A 19,316-nucleotide genomic window follows, 5' to 3' on the forward strand; every position below is an offset into this window, starting at 1 on the left:
CCTTATAGCGAAGGTCGTCGTACACTCGGACAAGTTGACACGTCGATATTTTTTGAATAGGTTCTGTCGACCCTGCGGTGCGACTTAATCCTATGTTAGGAAAGGCCTCAAGGGGGTTGTTAGCCAAGGTTTTGGGCCGAGCAGATCTTCCCAAGACACCTTTTGGCGAGAGGTTCGTCGGGGCCGCCTCGTACTTGGACCGAACACGTCTTTCCAAGTATCGAGGTTAGGATACCCTCGGAACTCTAACCCAACCCCTTCTCCCTCCATGAGGGAAAAGAGGGGCTTGGTCCATGGTCCACCATGGGCTAAGGGTCCCCTCCTCACACCTTTCTTGCTCACCACTCTAGCTCATTTGACCCTTTGACCATGGCATGAGAGGCTTCGAATCGTTGACTGGTCTTCCTTTGCCACGTAGGATTGACCGTGTCATGTAGGCGTTTTGATTTGTGCTTGCGATATGTTGACTTGGTCGTCGCCACGTAGGATTTACGGCCCGGCCCATATAAGGGTTTTATTTTACTACAACAGATTGAATCCTACAAATCAAATGACCAACGTAGGAAAAATTCCTAAGAATTTCAACCCTCCAAAATTCTTATGAAATTCCTTTGAATCAAAGGAGGCCTTAAAATTAGTTTAAAACACAATTCATTGTACACATTATTTCACCAGTATTGACTTGATTCTACCTTTATGGAAGTTCTAATATGGTTGCAGTGTAAATTAAGTGCCCGGTGTTTGTCGTACTTTAAGATTTTCACCTATTATTTTAAAAGACAACCCCCCTCATTTTTCCTAAACTTGGCTGATGCAACCTCTGCTTTCGCCCATTAATAGTTGAATGTGAAGATAGTTGCTCTTGATAGTTCCAAATTTATATGGTTGTCTTTTATGGTTTTTTTTTCGAAAAGGAGGTTGAACTTGAAATCCTCGTTCTCTGCATCAAAATGATGCACACAGCTACATTTTATTGATTTATTTAACAAGCACGACAAAAAGAATGCATCGATCAAAACATCTGAAGCCACCAAACTATGCTTACAAGCACGATGAGGAGGGTAGCTAATATCGGGGCCGGATGCCCTGACCGAACAGCACCCACAACAACAAATCTGGAGGCTGCACTGGACACTACCGGTAAAGCAAGTTCTCGATCAGCGTGTCCCGACGCACGCTCATAATCAATCGCTACCGTCTTTTGCCAACCCATCATCAGAACAAGGATCGAAGCATTTCAAGTTTTTTATTTTTGTGAGAACTATGCGGCTCTTGCCTAAGATCGTCTTTAGCAGGTTTTCTAAACCTATTCTAATTCCTAAAAACTGTCATCATTCTCTATAAATGACCAAACCCCTCCGGTTATCTATCCCATACTTAATACTCCCTCTGTTTAGATAAGGTTCTGACCACAAATTACTATATTAAAGTGTGATTTATATGTCATGAAACCACATGTATTATGAAGTACTTTGTGATCAAAATCTTGTCTTAATAAAAGGTAATATGCCATTCTTTAAAAAACGGAGTGAGTACCTGTTCTTTTTTAAAAAGTCTCTAAATTTTCTCTCCGCTTCCCTAAATCCAGGGATGCAACAACTCATTCCCAAAAATCCCCAATGCAGTGGTAGCAATACGGAAATTTCCAGTCCCGACACGGCTCCGGTGCCCTCCGGCCGCCACCGGCGACCCATTCCGCCCCTCCTTCGTCGGCCTCGTCGACCCTATGCCCGGCCGGAATCGAGGCCGGGAGCATGTGCCAATTCTAGTGACTCATGCAAGCTGACAGCTCAGTTAGTATAGCTTGTTATACCCAAAATGGTCGGCAGAAAATATATATCAAGCAAAATAAGCTTTCTAACTGCCATGCTAAGCAGATAGATGCACGCACTTTAGAAAGCGTCTACTTCATTCCTCACCAGTGCTGTGTTTTCTTCTGTACGTCTACCTGAACCCAGTGTGCAATGTGCATAGGTTGTACTTACTCTGCCAAAAAAGGCTGTAATGGAGGAGGTGAGATCGAACAGCGCTGGAAAGGGCCATTACCGGCTCCCTCAAACTTATTTAGAAAACATTATCACATTACCATACCAACTTCCTTATCATTTCCCGCTGCATGCATATCTGCAGCATGCTTCCTATAAATACGTACGTAACCAGTCCTCTCTTTCTCAATCAAGTCACTAACACAAGTAGCTATCTAGCTCGGGTGCCATCCATCATCTCTAGCGCGATTGACCCAGCTCGCCATTAGGAGATGGCACTGCACTGGAGCAGCGGCCTGGCGGCGCTCGCTGTCGCCGTGTCGCTCTTCGCGGCGGGCGCCGCGGGCCACCCGTTCCTGGTGCCGCAGTTCTACGAGCACACGTGCCCGCAGATGCAGGCGGTGGTGGGCGGCATCGTGGCCAAGGAGCACGCCAAGGACCCGCGCATGGCGGCGTCCCTGGTCCGGCTGCACTTCCACGACTGCTTCGTGCAGGGCTGCGACGCGTCCGTGCTGCTGGACGACGCCCACGGCAGGTTCACCACCGAGAAGCGGTCCAACCCGAACCGCGACTCGCTGCGAGGGTACGAGGTCATCGACGAGATCAAGGCCGCGCTCGAGCACGCCTGCCCCGGCACCGTCTCCTGCGCCGACATCGTCGCCGTCGCCGCCAGGGACTCCACCGTGCTGACTGGTGGGCCCGGCTGGGAGGTGCCGCTGGGGAGGAGGGACTCGCTCACCGCCAGCCTGAGCGGCTCCAACAACCTCATCCCTGCCCCCAACGACACCCTCCCCACCATCGCCGCCAAGTTCCACAACCAGGGGCTCGACATCGTCGACCTCGTCGCCCTCTCAGGTATATACATGCCATTGCACATGAACAGAATGGTCACAGGAATTACTCTCTTCGATCCATATTACTCGTGTATCTAGACAAAACTGCGACCAGTAGAGTTACAAGTTACGTAACGAATTAATGGACGGCGTTTCGGGCATGCAGGGGCGCACACGATCGGCGACTCGCGGTGCGTGAGCTTCAGGCAGCGGCTGTACAACCAGAACAACGACGGGCGGCCGGACCCGACGCTAAACCCGGCGTACGCGGCGGAGCTCCGCGGGCGGTGCCCCAAGTCCGGCGGCGACCAGACCCTGTTCGCGCTCGACCCGGCAACCCAGTTCCGGTTCGACAACCAGTACTACAAGAACATCCTGGCCATGAACGGCCTGCTCAACTCCGACGAGGTGTTGCTCACGCAGAGCCACGAGACCATGGAGCTCGTCAAGAGCTACGCCGCCAGCAACGCGCTCTTCTTCGAGCACTTCGCCAGGTCCATGGTCAAGATGGGCAACATCTCGCCCCTCACCGGGCACAGCGGCGAGATCAGGAAGAACTGCAGGAGGATATCAACCACTTCTAATTAAACAGTGGTCCTCTTTTGATTTCGGAATTCCTTTTGATTTGCGTGTTTCCTTCAAGTATGTATGCGTGTGATTACTTGCATTTTGGTATTCGGGGTCATGCACCGTAAATGGTTGCGGTCGTTTTTTCTTCCCTCTTGTAATTGTTCATATTTCATCTTTGCTGTCAATAAAGTGCTTATCGGATGTTCCTGTCAGTGGCTTGTTCAACTTACGAATGCGGCATTGTTTAATGCTGTGAGGAAAATCACAAAATACGGTCAAAACACGGTGACCATAAGTTGAAAGAAAAAACGAGCATTTAGCGGCATACGTGTTTTCTTTCGGTTCAATAACACCGGTGGTTGGATAATGAGCCAGTTCGGTTCAATTTGGTTCAACTCGCTAAGTTCGTCTTGACTTGTGTAACTCAGGAACTCATGAACATGGGTAAACAAATTAGATATATATCCTTTATAAGTTTGAATATCTTAGCATATACTTCCTCCGTCCCAAAATAGGTGATGTGAATTTTTATAAATTTTTATACAAATTCACGTCACTATATAGGCATTTATACATGTAGCCAAGTAGGGGACAGGAGTCGGCCAGTTAGGATTGGTTACTCGTTATCGCTTGTGCTGCGTTGGGAGCGGATGGACTACGAGCCGGAGATTGTTCATGGATAGAATCTGTCATGCCCCGGATTTATTTAGATCAGTTAAATGAGTAACTCATTACTTCACTTGTTTACTTGTTTTAAACCCAAACTTGGTTCAACTCATTAATTAGTTCGAGCCGAGTAACAAGCTACTTGTTTAACTAGTGTGTTTCAAGCTAAATTTCCAGCCTTTTGTACCACACTAGGATTGACTCCCACGACAACTATAATTGCCCCTTACAGTCTACCACAATGGAATTATATAATTGATCCATAATAAGTCGTGACGTAATCTTTACTACTGCTTAATTTCGAGTTTGGTACATATGTACGTTCGTCCGTCGCACTCGTCCCGCCCGTCCGATCCTCGCACCCCACGAAAACCATCCCTATCTGAACCCTAAAACAAACAAAACAATTCAACAATCAATCACGGCCGTAATTAGCTCCTCTCTCCCGCACCGCGTTCCACCGTTCTCCACGCACCCGTTCTTTCCGTTCTCTCGATCCGCCTCCTCCTTTCTAGCCCTCCAGATCCGCCACCGTCCCCATCCCATCCCCTACTCCAGAGCGACGTCTCGTCACCAGCGCCCCTCCTCTCGCACGACACAACGGCGGATGACGATGGCAGCCTCCACTGCCAATTGGCCACCGCCGAGGCCGCGCTCGACGGGGGCGGCACCGGGGCGCACGACGTCACCGTCGTCTCCCGCGTGGGTGCCCTCCACCATTCCTCTTCCTCACACATGAAGCAATGGCGGACGATGAAGACGATGGCTGCCGCCGCCTGTTGGCCACCGTTGAGGCAGCGCTTGGCGGGGGCGGCACCATGCTGCTGACAGTCATCGGCGTCCCTTGCGCAGGCGCTCTCCACCATTCCTCTTCCTCACACATGAAGCAGCGGCGGATGATGAAGACGATGGCCGCCGCCGCCTGTTGGCCACCGTTGAGGCTGCGCTTGGCGGGGGCAGCACCCATGCTATTGACAGTCATCGGCGTCCCTTGCGCAGGCAATCTCCATCGCGGATACTCTCCCCTGGCCCTCATGGACCACTCGTTCAGCATCCAGCACCTCAAGGTAACTAACCCTATCCATACCTCTCTCCGTCTTACTCCTCAATGTGCCCTTGTATTGATTGAGATTTCCTTCCATCGATGGGCACTTGGGAGTAGTTTAGACTTTTGCCAAGAGTAGACACTTCCTTCTTACTCATGGGTCTTCTGGCAATCTGGTGCGGTATTTTGAAACAAAAGAAATTCATGTGGTGATTTATAATTTTGTAGTCCGTAAAATGTGCGGAAATCTTTGGGTCATGACTTGATTACTGCAATATTTTGGTAAAAGAGCGTCAAGTAAAATGCATGATCTTTTAATATAAATGAAGGTTGTTATAGGAAATTTTTATGTTGATGCTTATCTGAGATAGCATAATTGGACATAATTTCGATAAATCATAGGCAATTCGTCAATCACTTGCTAACGAATTTGATCGTGATTCCATTTGGCTCATTGGTACCTGGAACTCACTCAAAAGACTCAGAATATAATTCATGTAAGTAGTAGGCAGGAATAAATAAGTTTTGGATGCACATGTTTTGATGTTTTGCTCATTCTTTGTTTCCAAATTCCATATGTTTCATATTCCCTTGTTTCTTATTTTTGAAATGCTTTGTTCTTAACTTAAATTCTGTACAACTGTAAGTCTGACAATATATCTGAATTTTAACCCATTCTCTCTGTCAAATAGATTTTGATAGATGAGGAAGTCAATTATTTGGGGAACATGTGTGTAACAGGTTTGATCCCCTTTTTCCTTTTAAAATGTTCAAAGAATATATGTCAATTATATGGGGAACACCACTGATGACACAATGTAACAGGGAGGAACATAATTATATGTTTTTTTAAGACTAAGGTACTGTATACTTGCTGCTTATGCTGTCATGAAGCATGAGAATGAAACCCACCTGAAGTGGGGTTAAAGGTGAACAACAAATAGACTGAAATATGAAGCTGAGTTTGTGAGAACTGAACTTTGATTTCTGCAGAGCTGCTCATAATACCGGTAACACAATGTCACTTAGTACTCTAGAATCTGTGTTTATTTATTTTTCCAAGTGACCAATATTTTCTAAAAGCATTATGGTTTTTTGGTTGGACTAATAAGCTGACGTATGAGCAAAGTTTCACTGTCATGCTTTGCATCTGTAGGTTTGCTGTGTTATCCCAAATCTATAAGGGCAATGTTTCGGCCTTCCGGGGAGGATGTTGGTGATATTGTTGCTCCTCTTGGGACTGTTCACACTAATCTAGGAATTCCCATAAACATGATATTTCATACGTTTTGTTTGGATGTAATAAGGTAATATCTGCATTTTGAACGTATCCCTTTACTGAGTTTGGTTGCTTAATTTTAGTGGTGTAATTTTGGGGCTTACTAAAATTTGAAAAAGCCAATGCTGCAAATGCGTTGGTAAACTCAAACCATCCGGTTACGGTCTTCTGAACCCTGAACAAATTCATTAGCCATAAGTAGCTGAGCCCTTCAACTTCCATTTCTTGTATACCTCTAATATAAAAATTGTATATGTTACAAGTTGTCTATATTAATCTGTCATAATCTCTAGGATACATGTAATCTACCTTCTGTGATTCTATGCTACTGTACAGAAGAGGTACCAAACTGTGCCAGTTGTTAATATCAACTCAAGTCCTTGTAGAAATGAGAGGCTTGAAAATACCTGGGAGGCTGTAGAGAATGGCCACATCGTTCTTGTATGCTGTTAGTGAAGGTTTGCTCCTACCATTTCATCAACTAATAGATGTGGTAAGTGTTTTTGTTGTCACTAATCATGATCTTTGTTTCCAATTTGCCTTCCAGGCATATTTTTATTGTAATATACTTGAACAAGCTTGCCCTATTATAGGTTGGTTCCAGTTTACCTTTATTTGGTGTTGTTTAATGTGGTATTTTAGATAGATCTGTTTGTACCGCATCCTATGTATGAACCAAGTTCTGTATTCTTGATTCTCATATTATTTATCATCGTTTTTTAATGTTTTGGTATTGTCGAATTTTGTTATCATAGCAATTGGGTATGGCCGATATGTATTCCGTGCAACGATATACACCTTGTTTTCAATATTCGTTTCCATTACATGTTGAACATCAGGCCGTCGTGAAGCACGGGCATTCCACTAGTTTGGTCATAATTGGTGAGGACAGAACTTAAACCTGTATATTGCTAGGTGACTAAAATTTAATATACATTGTACAATATGAAAACCACGTGAAAAATTGGATTTAGCCGATTAAATGGCTAGAATCCTATATACCTATCCAAGCCATCCACACAAGTATTTTTCCTACACATATATTTAACATGCAACATCATCATACCATCAATTTGTTCACACTTACCAAGTGGGGATCTCATCACTAATATTTTTTCGCCCATGCATGCGTGCAACTCGCCATCAAGCCATTTCCACTAAGTATTTTGTCTACACATGAAAACATGCCAAATCATCACATGATCAATTCGTTCTTCTTTTTTACCCAGAAAATAGTAGGAGAGACTCCTGCTGTTGTCACATGATCAATTTGTTCCACCTACTTGGTGGGACCTCATCACTAAATGTATTTTTTTTTGCAAATGCATGCATGCAACTATCCATCAATTTGTTTTGCTGATCATATTGTTTCTCGGTGATGTCATAGCTCTTAATCAATTTGTTTCGCTGATCGCATGGTTAATTACATAAGATACACAAGCTACTTTTGATATAAATCGTTATATATTTTTTGTTATGTTGGACAATGAGATTGTTGTTTGTGTTTTCGAAGATTCCTTCGGGTTGTGACCGAGCGTAGCAGTTCCTTTATCAAGTGAACGATGAAAATTTGGTAGTACCATTTTTTTATAATGTTTTAATTTTGCTGATGTCTAGAAAGTAAAAATAATCTATCATACAATTTAACTACACGCGTCCAATTTTGGATATTTTTTGTTGCTACTAAATTTTACTGATATTTGTAAAAAAAAAATTAGCAAAGTCACACGGTTTTATTAATCAATAGATAAGGCTACATTAGAATCGGTCCATGGCTGAAGAAGCCAAGTAAACCTGCCGTGCCGGAGCGAAAGAGCACTCCTGACTAAACTATGAGCATCCATATTAGATTTTCTACTTTCATGAATAAAAATGACATCTTGGAACTCTTTGCTACAAACTGCTATTTCCCTTGGAATTGTGTTGTAGCTACACCGCGTCCCTTGAAGAATGTCCTTGATAACGGCCTGTGCGTCGGAAGCAATGCAAATCTTCTCAAGATTTAAATCCTTGGCCAGAGCTAATGCCTCACAGCAAGCCAAAGCTTCAAGCTTAGGTGGATCCATGGTACTTGCCAGATATTTGTAATTAAAAATTCTAACAACAACGTGCCTCTCTTCTCAGACAGCAGTTTCCATCCCTTTATAGGATTGCATTCAATCGTAAGGCTTCGGTTGCCGATGTGCTGGGGGCGGATCCTCCTAACATTGCTTTTCGTAGAGCAATTGTGGGAATCGTTTGGTGGCATGGTTGGAGTTGTGTCACAAAATTGAGTCAGTGAATCTTGTGGATCAGACTGACTCCTTTACCTGGAATCTCAACTCCTCTAGGTTGTATTCGGTGAAGTCCCTGTACAAATCGCTTATTAATAATGATTGCCAATTTCGACATAAAGTTATTTGAAAACTTAAGGTTCCTCTTAAAATTAAAATTTTTGCTTGGTACTTATGTCGTGGGGTGGTGCTTACTAAGGATAATTTGGCCAAAAAAAATTGAGGTGGTAGCAAGAAATGTGTTTTTTGTGATCAAGATGAGACCATTCAACATCTATTTTTTCAGTGTCCGATGGCGCGTTTGGTCTGGCGAACCGTCTTTGTGACATTTAGTTTACCTCCTCCATCATGTGCTACTAATATGTTTGGTCGGTGGCTTCGGGACAACATTTTCTTTTCTCCTCTTTGTAGGGACTTGTGCGATATGTTGGTCTATATGGAATTGCAGAAATTTTTTGGTTTTTCATAACAAGAAAGTGTCTAATTTCTTACAGGTTGTTCTTCGGGCGTCCCATTGGCTCCGCACGTGGTCCCTACTGCTTCGGACGGAGGCACAGGGGTGTATGGAATCTGAGTGCAACCATTTTGAGATGGTAGCACGGGAGTTATTCAGTCGGTTTGGATGGCGCGCAGGTCTTAGACTGGAAAGATATTGATGTTTACTTTCGTCCTTTGTCTTCATTATCTTTTGCAAATCTGAGACATGTACTTTGAATACCTTTAATAATTAATGGCTGTGTGCATATCGATCGATGCAGAAGCCGGTGATGTCCTCTTTTGGGAAAAGAAACGTGCCTCATTTTTTTTATTTAACTCGAACCCTTGGCCATTTTTGTTTTTAGAACACCCGGCGGCCATAGCTTCGCCTTCATTCGTAATATTGGTTCGTTTATGGCCCAATAGAAGAGCCGAACATCAAAAGCCCGTATCGCCCGATAATAGCCCACCAACATGCCCTTGCCACACTATCATCTCTGGTTAGTTTTCTCTCTCCGCTCCGGCCTCCTGCCGCCTCCACCGTCAGTTCGCCCCCTTAAACCCAAAACCTCTCTCTCCTGGGGACAAATCCATGGCGGTGGAGAAATCCGGCGGCGGTGGCGCCTCTTCCTCGTCGTCAGCCTCCGTCATGGAACGCTTCTTCAAGATCGTCCTCAGCTGGGACTACCTCCGCCTCGTCGCCGACTCCAAGGTACACACGAGCCCACCCACACACCGCACCAACCGTAAAACGATTACGCCAGAATCCTGAACCTTCTCCGGCTTGGGGGCAGGGCGCGGATAAGACTAAGGGGCTGCAGCGCGTGAAGAACACCTACACCTCGGTGGCCGAGTACCTAGGCGTCTTCGAACCGCTGCTCTTCGAGGAAGTCAAGGCACAGATCGTCCAGGGCCGCAGCGGCGAGGAGGAAGGTGGGCGCCTGGCTTCGTTTCACTTGCTGCTTGTGTGCGTTACTCTATTTTTTTTGGTTGATTTATTAAGCAAATTTCTGTTCGTGTTCTGTGTGGTGTGAGTAGAGATTGGGCTGGACTGGCAGAAAGGGTTGGTGGGAACATACACGGAGTCTGAGGGGTTCCACAAGGTGCAGATGGCGGTCGTCGATTGTTTTCAGGAGATTGTGTCAGAGAACGACCTCCTCTTGCTTTCCAAAGAGAAAGTAAGTTTCGTGCTAGTAAATGCAGCAGCACAAAAGGTTCTGATATGCAAGTGTAGAAGTTGTCACCTTGCTAAATTGTACTCCCTCCGTTCCCAAATTCTTGTGGTGGTTTTAGTTGAAATTTGAACTAAAACCACGACAAGAATTTAGGAACGGAGGAAGTACACACGATGGACAGAAAGCACTGCAACAGCGGCGGCGCTACTTCTTGCATCCTTTGTCTGGGTCGGCATAGAGAAACTAGGGATCACTTATTTTTCAGTTGCCTCTTCAGTGCCTGCTGTTGGGCTAGGATAGGCTTTTCATGGGACACTTTGTGTGAACTAGCCCCCAGATTTGCTCAAGCAAAGTCAGTCTTTGGCCGACCTTTCTTGAGTTCTTCCTGGAAGCGTTCACTGCTGCTTCCTGGCATAGTTAGAAGCAAAGAAACACCTTTATTTTGCAGGATGTAGTTCCTTCCTTCTCGGGTTGGTTCCTCCAGTTTAAGCAGGAAATGTCGATGCAGACTGTTAGGCTAAAGGAATAGTTCTTATGTTGTCTTGTAGCCTTAGGCTCTGTGCCATAAGTTGTTTCTCTTGAACCTACCTTGTAAAGTTGTTTGTTTATATTAATATATTTAATTATTGACACTGTTGGAGCCTCTCCTACCGTTTCCCTTAAAAACAACTTACTAATTGACCAAACAATTTGGTGGAACATATAGTGTCAGTGTGTCAAGCTGTTTAATGCTAAGTCTTATATTTGGAAAGAATATTTGAGATTAACTGTACGTACCAGATTAAAATTCCTCATACTGCTTTGAAGATTTTTACATAATTTCCTATGGAAAAATAAGTAGCCAGTCAGTTATGCACAGTACGTTATGAACACACATTTCCCCACATTTACTATGCACCATATTGGTAATGACTAATGACTGATGAGTTGAATATGCCTGCATTTTCAGTTTGAGGAGGGAGTGACTCCTACGGCATATGCCTTTGCGGTAGTGGAACAGCGCGGTGGTAAAGGACCGGTTTCTCTTAGAACATTTGTGGAAGGGGAAATTAAGAATCTGGATATTGCAAAGCCTGTGAAGTCTTCAAGGCTGCAGCGCATTGCTTCCATTTTTGCAACAAATGGACAAGTCCTTTGGATTCTAAAGGTGAGTTTGGTTGTTATCAAAGATTGCTCAAATTTTACCATGAACATGCATTTCTTGAAATGAACTTGGTATTTCATTTTTTTGGCAACATTTTCAGATGTGCAGCCTGTCTACTATATTGAGAGAGTACTCTGCTATGCAATCTGTAGCTTCACTTCCTTTTAAGGATTTGATTCTTTCAGCTTCTGAGAAAAATAAAGATGGAGATGATCAAAATCGTGCTTGGAATGTCCCTGAGCCACTTATGGATTACCTCAAAACAAACCTTAATGATTCACAGCTTGATGCAGTTAATGTGAGCATACTTTGTAATATTTGATATTGTTGTCATATCAAGTTCCGACTTCCGAGGGAAATTATGTGCCTAACAGATTATTATTGCCTCTTGTAGGCCGGTCTTTCGCGCAGATCCTTTGTCCTTATTCAGGTTAGTTTGCCACTTCTTATAGCTGTTGCTAACTTCAGTGTATTTTCATTTACATTGTCAAGAAAAATGGTCAAGTGTTGAAGCAATTTATATGTATGGATTTTCTTGAGAACTATAAGATCTGCACACATTGTGCTCATTAGAATGATGCACCGTTGATCTAGAGTTCTACTGCTTATTTTAGGGCCCTCCAGGAACAGGAAAAACACAAACAATCCTTGGACTTCTCAGTGCTGTTCTCCATTCTGCTCCTGCAAGAGTGCAGACCAAGTAACGATCTCCGCTTTCATTTCTGTAATGTCGACTAATTCTATTTTGGAGATGGGAAAAACTTTCTTTTTCTTTTGTCAGAGATGAGTTACTAGAAATCAGAACAGAATCATATATGTTCACTGCAATTGGCAGAAACTAATTTCTCATCTATCATAATCTTCCTTCCTAGATAAAAAGATTGCACGTATCTCACATGATTCATGATCTTTTTGTGCAGAGGAGGATTTGATGTTGAAAAGCATGGGCCAGAGCTGGATATAGAGGGCAAGTATGATAAAAGTGCTTATTTCCTTCTTCGTTTATGACATTTATTTGACCTTGGGGCATGTGAACATAGCATAATATGCTGATTGGCCGAGTAGGGCTGGGAACCCGGTCCCATCAGTTCATTTTATTTTGGTTTGTGGTGAATTTGGTTTTCTAAAACTGGTGACCAAACTAACCTTCCATTTTACAGGAACTGACAGTTTGGGTGGCCGAAAATTTGCTTCGGTCTTTGGTACCGAACTAACCGAGGCTCATACAATAGTGGTCTGCAGTCAATAACATTAATTGTAGCAACTGTGTATGCGTCCAGAATAAAGATACACCTGTGCATGGAACAGCATATCAGATTAAATTAACCCTTGGAAATGGCAGTTTGCAAATACATAATTTGATCAATCAACAGGCAAATATGAAGTTCAACATATCTGTCAGACTCGGTTCTCAAACATGAAAAAAATGGAAATGATGGTCTCAAATAGAAGCAACAATCTTAAATTTAGCTAAATAAATTGATAATTGACAAGGCACTTGATGTAGAGCAACTTCATCTTCCATCGATCCACATGACGTCAATACTTGCTCATTCCTTTTCTTGAAGTACTTGAGTACTTGCCCAGTGATCACTTCCATTGTCCATGCAACAAAATCTGAGAAAATATTTGTGAATTATAGAAGAAAGAACTCCCAGTTTGGCACCTAGTTTGAGAGTACATAAGTCACAGAGCTTGTGAAATGAGCTTCGCCTTGGCCATTGGCGAGAGGTCTGATGTGTGTCCCAGTAGCCAGGTGAAGAGAAATACAGTTGCCACTTCCGCTTGGGCCGGGAGATTGGGAGTTAGGACTTTGCACTTGGGCCTTAGAGAGTTGGTGGTTTTGGCCCAATAATCAGGTAGTTCAGTTAGTTTGGGTGACCTGACAACAGCTAACCCGATTCCACTGAACTTATTTGGTTTTCTTATTTTACAACAGAATTAAGGACCAAAAGTTTTCCGAGTTAGGTTTTCTTGTTTTTATGCCCACCCCTATGCCCGATTGATGAGCATGTAGCAGCTGCAGAATTTTGTGAAACAATATTCTTAACTACTGCATGCTTTGCTGATTTTTCTTGTACTTCTGCATGGCACGTAGTACTTGCTAAATTAACCTCAGTTCTTGGTGCTCCTTGTGTTTGTTTGATGGCTCAAATCCATAGGCTGTGATCAGGTGTAATGTGAAGGAGAAAATTGCTGTGCTTTATGTTTGCACTATCATTTCCTAACAATGCTTTATGTGTTGTATGGATTTTTTTTTCGTGTGCGTTTTGCTGTAATTTTGGTTGTGCTGTCTGTAGTGAAATACTGAAAGTCCAGTATTGGCTGCATGATTCTACTGCAAGTATTTGTTGCACCATCTTACTGCACTTTTTTACATTATAGGCATACACACTGGATGAAAGCATCTCCATGGCTAATTGGTGCAAATCCTCGAGATTTGATTATGCCTGTCGATGGTGATGATGGCTTTTATCCTACTGGGAATGAGCTGGTACTCTTCTGTACTTTGTTGTTAGCTATATTGTGCTTATTATGCCTGGATGTGAATGGTTTATTCCTTACCTGGTAACGGCATTTGTGGACAGAAACCTGAAGTCATAAGTTCCAATCGCAAATATCGGGCCCATGTGTTGGTCTGTGCTCCATCTAACTCAGCACTTGATGAGATTGTATCGCGTGTTCTTCAAACAGGTTAATGGTTGCCTGGTTGCCCCAATTTTGCTCTAGGTCATGTAATGCTGAAATATGTTCTCACACGAAAAATATTACTCCCTCCGGCCGGAATTACTTGTCGAAATATTACATGTATCTAGACACTTTTTAAACATAGATACATCCATATTTGGGCAAATTTGAGACAAGTAATATGGGTCGGAGGGAGTATCTCATTCATATGCCTGCTAATCAAAATATTTTTTTGTAAGCTCATGCTTTTTGCTTTCATCATCAGAAAGTTATTGCCTATTTTCAGGAATACGTGATGAAAATAATAACACTTACAGTCCCAAGATTGTGCGTATTGGACTAAAGGCGCACCATTCTGTCAAAGCAGTTTCTATGGATTACCTTGTATGTGACTGCAGTCAACTAAGCAATCTGTCTAACCTGTGTCAATTATAGTGGGTTCATTTATTTTCAGATACAACAAAAACTTTCTGGTGTGGATCGCTCGTCAGATGGCGGGAGACGAGGAGCTGGTGAATATGATCGAATTAGGGCTTCAGTTCTTGACGAAGCAGCCATTGTAAATACATCAGTATTCATTAAAAATCTTTGAAAATTTTATTCTTATTGTCAACGAAAATTTGTAGGTATTTTCTACCCTCAGTTTCAGTGGATCGACCGTTTTCAGCAGGATGACTCGTTCTTTTGATGTTGTTATAATTGATGAAGCTGCACAAGCTGTGAGTCTATGTCTTTTGCTTATTGTTTTTCAAATGGAGCATTAACGTAATCAGGTTCTGATAATGGAATTTATATTTAATTTTCCATATCCACTTCTTTTCTTCAGGTAGAACCAGCAACTCTTGTACCCCTGGTTCATGGTTGCAGACAAGTTTTTCTTGTATGCCATCTGCTTTTCTCAAATGATTTGCACTGCTCTTTTGTTCAATTATTTACCTTTTCCTTGTCAATGTGTGTAGTTTATCAATGTACTACAAGGTAATTGCTTAATTTGCTCAACAGAGGGATCATACACATGATGGTATTCTCGGTTTCTTTACGGATTAAATTTAGAATCATTTCACTAGCTTAGTTTCTGTTGAATTTTTTTTTTATTTCTTGGTGTACCTATGTATTAGTGCTCATGCACGCCTTACCTGTCCATCAGTTGATGACCATTTCGCATGATATCTTCTAAACTCTGTTGATACCTTGATTTATGAATATCTTCACTAGAGTTCATTTTCTAATGGTGGTGACCTCGAATCCTTGATATATCATTTGATATGCCTAACAGGTCGGTGACCCAGTTCAGTTGCCTGCAACTGTAATTTCATCGACTGCTCAGAAGTTAGGGTAAGGCAGCTCCTTATTTTCTTTAATTTATTTACAACATTAAGTCTTCGCAACACTAATACAATGCCGACGTGTCTATTAGATATGGCACAAGTTTGTTCAAGAGATTTCAAGCTGCTGGTTTTCCGGTGCAAATGCTCAAAATTCAATACCGTATGCATCCAGAGGTAGTATCCCACCCTCAGTTCATCAAGCTGGAAACTTTATTAGTTCTCTGATTTTGTTAATCCGTTCAATAAACAGATCAGTATATTCCCTTCGAAAGAATTCTACGAAGGTATCCTACAAGATGGGGAGGGACTTAACAAAAAACGTCCATGGCATTCTTACAGCTGCTTCGGGCCATTTTGCTTCTTTGATATTGATGGGATTGAATCTCAGCCGTCTGGAAGTGGTTCATGGGTGAATGAGGATGAAGTGGAATTCATAACCCTCATATATCACCAATTGGCCACGCACTATCCAGAACTCAAATCTAGTTCTCAAGTAGCTGTTATATCGCCATACAGCCTTCAGGTAAAACTCTTGAAGGACCGTTTTCGGTCAACCTTTGGCGACCAATCGAAGGAAGTGATAGATGTAAACACTGTTGATGGATTCCAGGTAACTTCTTTATTACCATGCATTTGCAGATTTGCTCTAGCAAGTTGTAGCAACTGTAATATTGTCTGACAATTTTGCTGCTCACATGTAGGGCCGTGAAAAGGAAGTTGTCATTTTCTCGTGTGTTAGATGCAATAAGGAGCAAAATATTGGGTTTGTTTCTGATTTTCGACGAATGAATGTTGCCATCACCAGAGCTAGGTCTGCTGTACTAGTAAGTGTTATTTATGCAAACTCAAAATTTTGTCCTTAGCTTCCCACCAACCTCTACCCCACTTTCGGTTCACAGTAGCACACTGGCACCATTACTGCTACTTCATGATCTTTTTCATGGTGCACATTGCATATGCTCTCCAACTATTAGAAAGAAATGAATTTGAATTAAATGACCAAAAAACTTTGTGGCTTAATGGTAAAAGGAGCGACTTGTTCTCTCCCTCCCTCTCATGCACGCATGCACATACAGACAACTGAACATGCTTGTTCATGGACACTGCTGCAGTTTTAGTTATGCCATGTGATGTACAGAGGTTACAGGGGCTGTTTAGTTGCTGCCCTGGAGTCCATGTGCTTGGCCTGGAGACTCCCCTGGGAGCTGCCTGTATGTTGTTTATTTAATAGTGCCCGAGTACCTTTTTGAGATCAACGAGTTGTATGGTTTGTAAATCAAGTTCATGGATTGCATTCTTGCTCCATATCTCCAATAGTTACCTTTTAGTCTACTGAACCAGGCATCCAGATAGATCTGTTTCTGGATGTACACTATTTGGTTATATTATTGTGCTGCTAGCTTACTAGTTAACCGAAATAACAAATTAGCATAATGCAGGTAATAGGTTCTGCTTCAACATTGAAGCAAGATAAGCACTGGAACAATCTTGTTGAGAGTGCCAAAGAGCGAGACCGCTTCTTCACGGTGAGATGCCTATTATCTTTGTTAAAGCTTCGATAGCAAAAATTTGGTGAATCTAACTACGAACATGATGCAGGTCTCAAAGCCATTCACCACGTTCTTTGCTGAGGATAAGTTCAAAACCATGAAGGTGGAAAGGCTTCCTCCGGATGCGAGAATATCTCAGGCACTAGAAGCAATTAATGAAGTAGTTGCAAGGCAAGAAGTTATGGATGTCGATGATGCTGTTGACGGAGCAGATGCAGGGGATTATGATGCCATGGAGGCTGACGATGGAGGTGGCGATGATTAATTGTGGGCCATAATATAGGTTCAGTCTGCATGGATAAATGGTAGCAGAAACCGAGTACATAGTCTCGCAAAAAAAGTACATTGAGGAGCATTTTTATGGGCAGTTGGATATGGAGGTTGGGCCTTGTTCCAGTCGAGCCTTCAGTTAGAAATTCTGGACAGTTCTTAGCAAATTCTGAGAGGAAGTGGTATTTGAATGCCTAACTTAATAGTAATTACGTAACAAAATATTAATTTCACAATTTTTAGAGTTGGCTTCCATGGTCTATGCTTGCCTATGTTATTTATTTTTATGTGTGCTGTTATTTCTCGGAGAAAACCATATTCCCTGTCTGCTTTTCTTCACCAAAGGGCAAAGTCACAAAGATGTTCTCCGTCATTGATCCGAAGGTCTCCCAATGCTTGGTTGCATGGCTCTGTCTGCTCCCCGAAGGTCTTTGGTGGCCTGGGGATTCCAAACCTCGAGCAATGCAAGGGGAAAATTTGTGATATTTGGTTCAGAAAAATGTGTTGTGTAAAAAAAAATAAGCTCCAGTTTCATAAGCTGTTTAGAACGGGCGACAAAATTTCCTCAGAGCTTCCCCACACCGAAGCTCCTAGGAGCAGCTAAGCTTTGACTGGCTTATGCACAAGCTCAAGCCGTCTAGAAGGGGGCCCTCGAATGGTTGGGGCTCAGCTAGACTGCTGCTGCTCTCCCGTTCGGCCCGGAGATTGATAGCTGCACCCGTGACCTTTTCCGTCAATGCATGCACTACTATCACTGTTGGAAATGGCTCCAAGATCTCGTTCTGGTTCGACTACTGGCTTCACCGCTGCTCCCTGAGAGATTCATTCTCGTTGCTGTTTAGCACTTGTAGGAGGAAGAGTACCACCCTTGCGGCTGCGGTGGCCGACGGGGCGTGGATCTGTTCCCTTTGGGTTGGCTGACCTGAATTCGTTCAGCTCTGGACTGTGCTGAATGACCTAGCCCTCCACCCTAACGCTGAAGACAAGATGTCCTGGCATCTCACCGAAGACCAAAGCTACTCCACGAAGTCTGCATACATGGCGCAATTCCATGACTTGGTTCGCTCCCTTCTTCACAAGCGCTCTCTGTCGGTGTCATCCTGAGAAGAACCACGGTCATCTCCTGCTTCACTGCTCCTTCAGACCTTCACCGCTGATTTCTGGCGATCTATTCTTGAGAGGCCTGACTTCCCTGCTGGGCTACGCCCCAACCTCTCCCATTCTTCCTTGCTGCAATGGTGGGTGCGCACTCTGCCGCTATGCTGCCGTCCTCTAGGCGAAAAGGCTGGAATGCCATGGTCATGCTCGGCTGCTGCCTCATTTGGCTCGAAAGGAACGCCCGCGTTTTAAAAAGGAATCGCCTCCAGCAAAGCGTCCCTGCTGTGCTCTTTCAAGGACGAGCCCTCGCAACCTGGAAAATGGTTAATCTGTCCGGCGTCGCTTCCCTAACATGGTTGTAATCAACCTTATTTGTAGTTGGTTGTGGCCCCTCGTTGTGTTGGCACGGGCGAGGGAATGGCACCCTCCTTGAACTCGATTCACCTACCTGTATTTCCTCTTGTACATTCTTTGCTTAATGAATGAATAGCAGCGTAAGCAGTTTTTCGTCCAAAACAAAAAAACTAATGCGCTTTGCAATTTAAGGCCCAGATTGTGTCTGCAGGCAGAGATAACTAATGTACTCCCTCCGATCCTAAATTGTTGTCGAAATATTACATGTATCTAAACGCTTTTAAAAATAGATGCATCCATATTTGAGCAAATTTGAGTCAAAAATTTAGGATCAGAGGAAGTACGTTGCAAATTTAAGGCTCCGAGTGAAAACTCATGACATAATTTTTTAGCTCGGCAACTATGGTTATCTTTGGTGCTAAATGGAGAACTGCGACTATGCAAGGGGCTAGCCATCGTCTCTAGTACGAGAGGACTAGGTTGGGTCACCTGCAGTGTACGAGTTGTAAACCTACCGGCACGGTTGTTGGTGCAAATATACTAGAGCGAAACTATTGTACGAACCCTGGATAAAAACTAAG

General features: G+C 43.3%; 2 protein-coding genes across 2 annotated transcripts; both read left to right on the top strand.

The window, feature by feature from the left end:
* The first annotated feature begins 2,176 nt into the window (after positions 1 to 2,176).
* LOC100823836 (peroxidase 72) lies at positions 2,177 to 3,600 on the top strand. The gene is made up of 2 exons (XM_003579692.4): positions 2,177 to 2,840; positions 2,985 to 3,600. Exons 1-2 carry the CDS (start codon positions 2,258 to 2,260, stop codon positions 3,404 to 3,406), a joined length of 1,005 nt encoding a protein of 334 aa, XP_003579740.3. The 5' UTR covers positions 2,177 to 2,257; the 3' UTR covers positions 3,407 to 3,600.
* Positions 3,601 to 9,604: 6,004 nt separating this feature from the next.
* Positions 9,605 to 17,543, top strand: LOC100824143 (probable helicase MAGATAMA 3). Its single transcript, XM_003579694.4, has 20 exons — positions 9,605 to 9,840; positions 9,923 to 10,061; positions 10,167 to 10,306; positions 11,253 to 11,450; positions 11,548 to 11,745; positions 11,842 to 11,877; positions 12,062 to 12,147; positions 12,368 to 12,418; positions 13,833 to 13,941; positions 14,036 to 14,141; positions 14,422 to 14,519; positions 14,590 to 14,694; positions 14,762 to 14,854; positions 14,962 to 15,015; positions 15,412 to 15,470; positions 15,553 to 15,637; positions 15,714 to 16,073; positions 16,165 to 16,287; positions 16,903 to 16,989; positions 17,063 to 17,543. The coding sequence occupies exons 1-20, from the start codon at positions 9,721 to 9,723 to the stop codon at positions 17,276 to 17,278; spliced, it is 2,463 nt and encodes an 820-aa protein (XP_003579742.1). The 5' UTR covers positions 9,605 to 9,720; the 3' UTR covers positions 17,279 to 17,543.
* Positions 17,544 to 19,316: the final 1,773 nt, after the last annotated feature.

This window comes from Brachypodium distachyon, chromosome 5 (assembly GCF_000005505.3).
Source record: "Brachypodium distachyon strain Bd21 chromosome 5, Brachypodium_distachyon_v3.0, whole genome shotgun sequence".
Classification (NCBI taxonomy): domain Eukaryota; kingdom Viridiplantae; phylum Streptophyta; class Magnoliopsida; order Poales; family Poaceae; genus Brachypodium; species Brachypodium distachyon.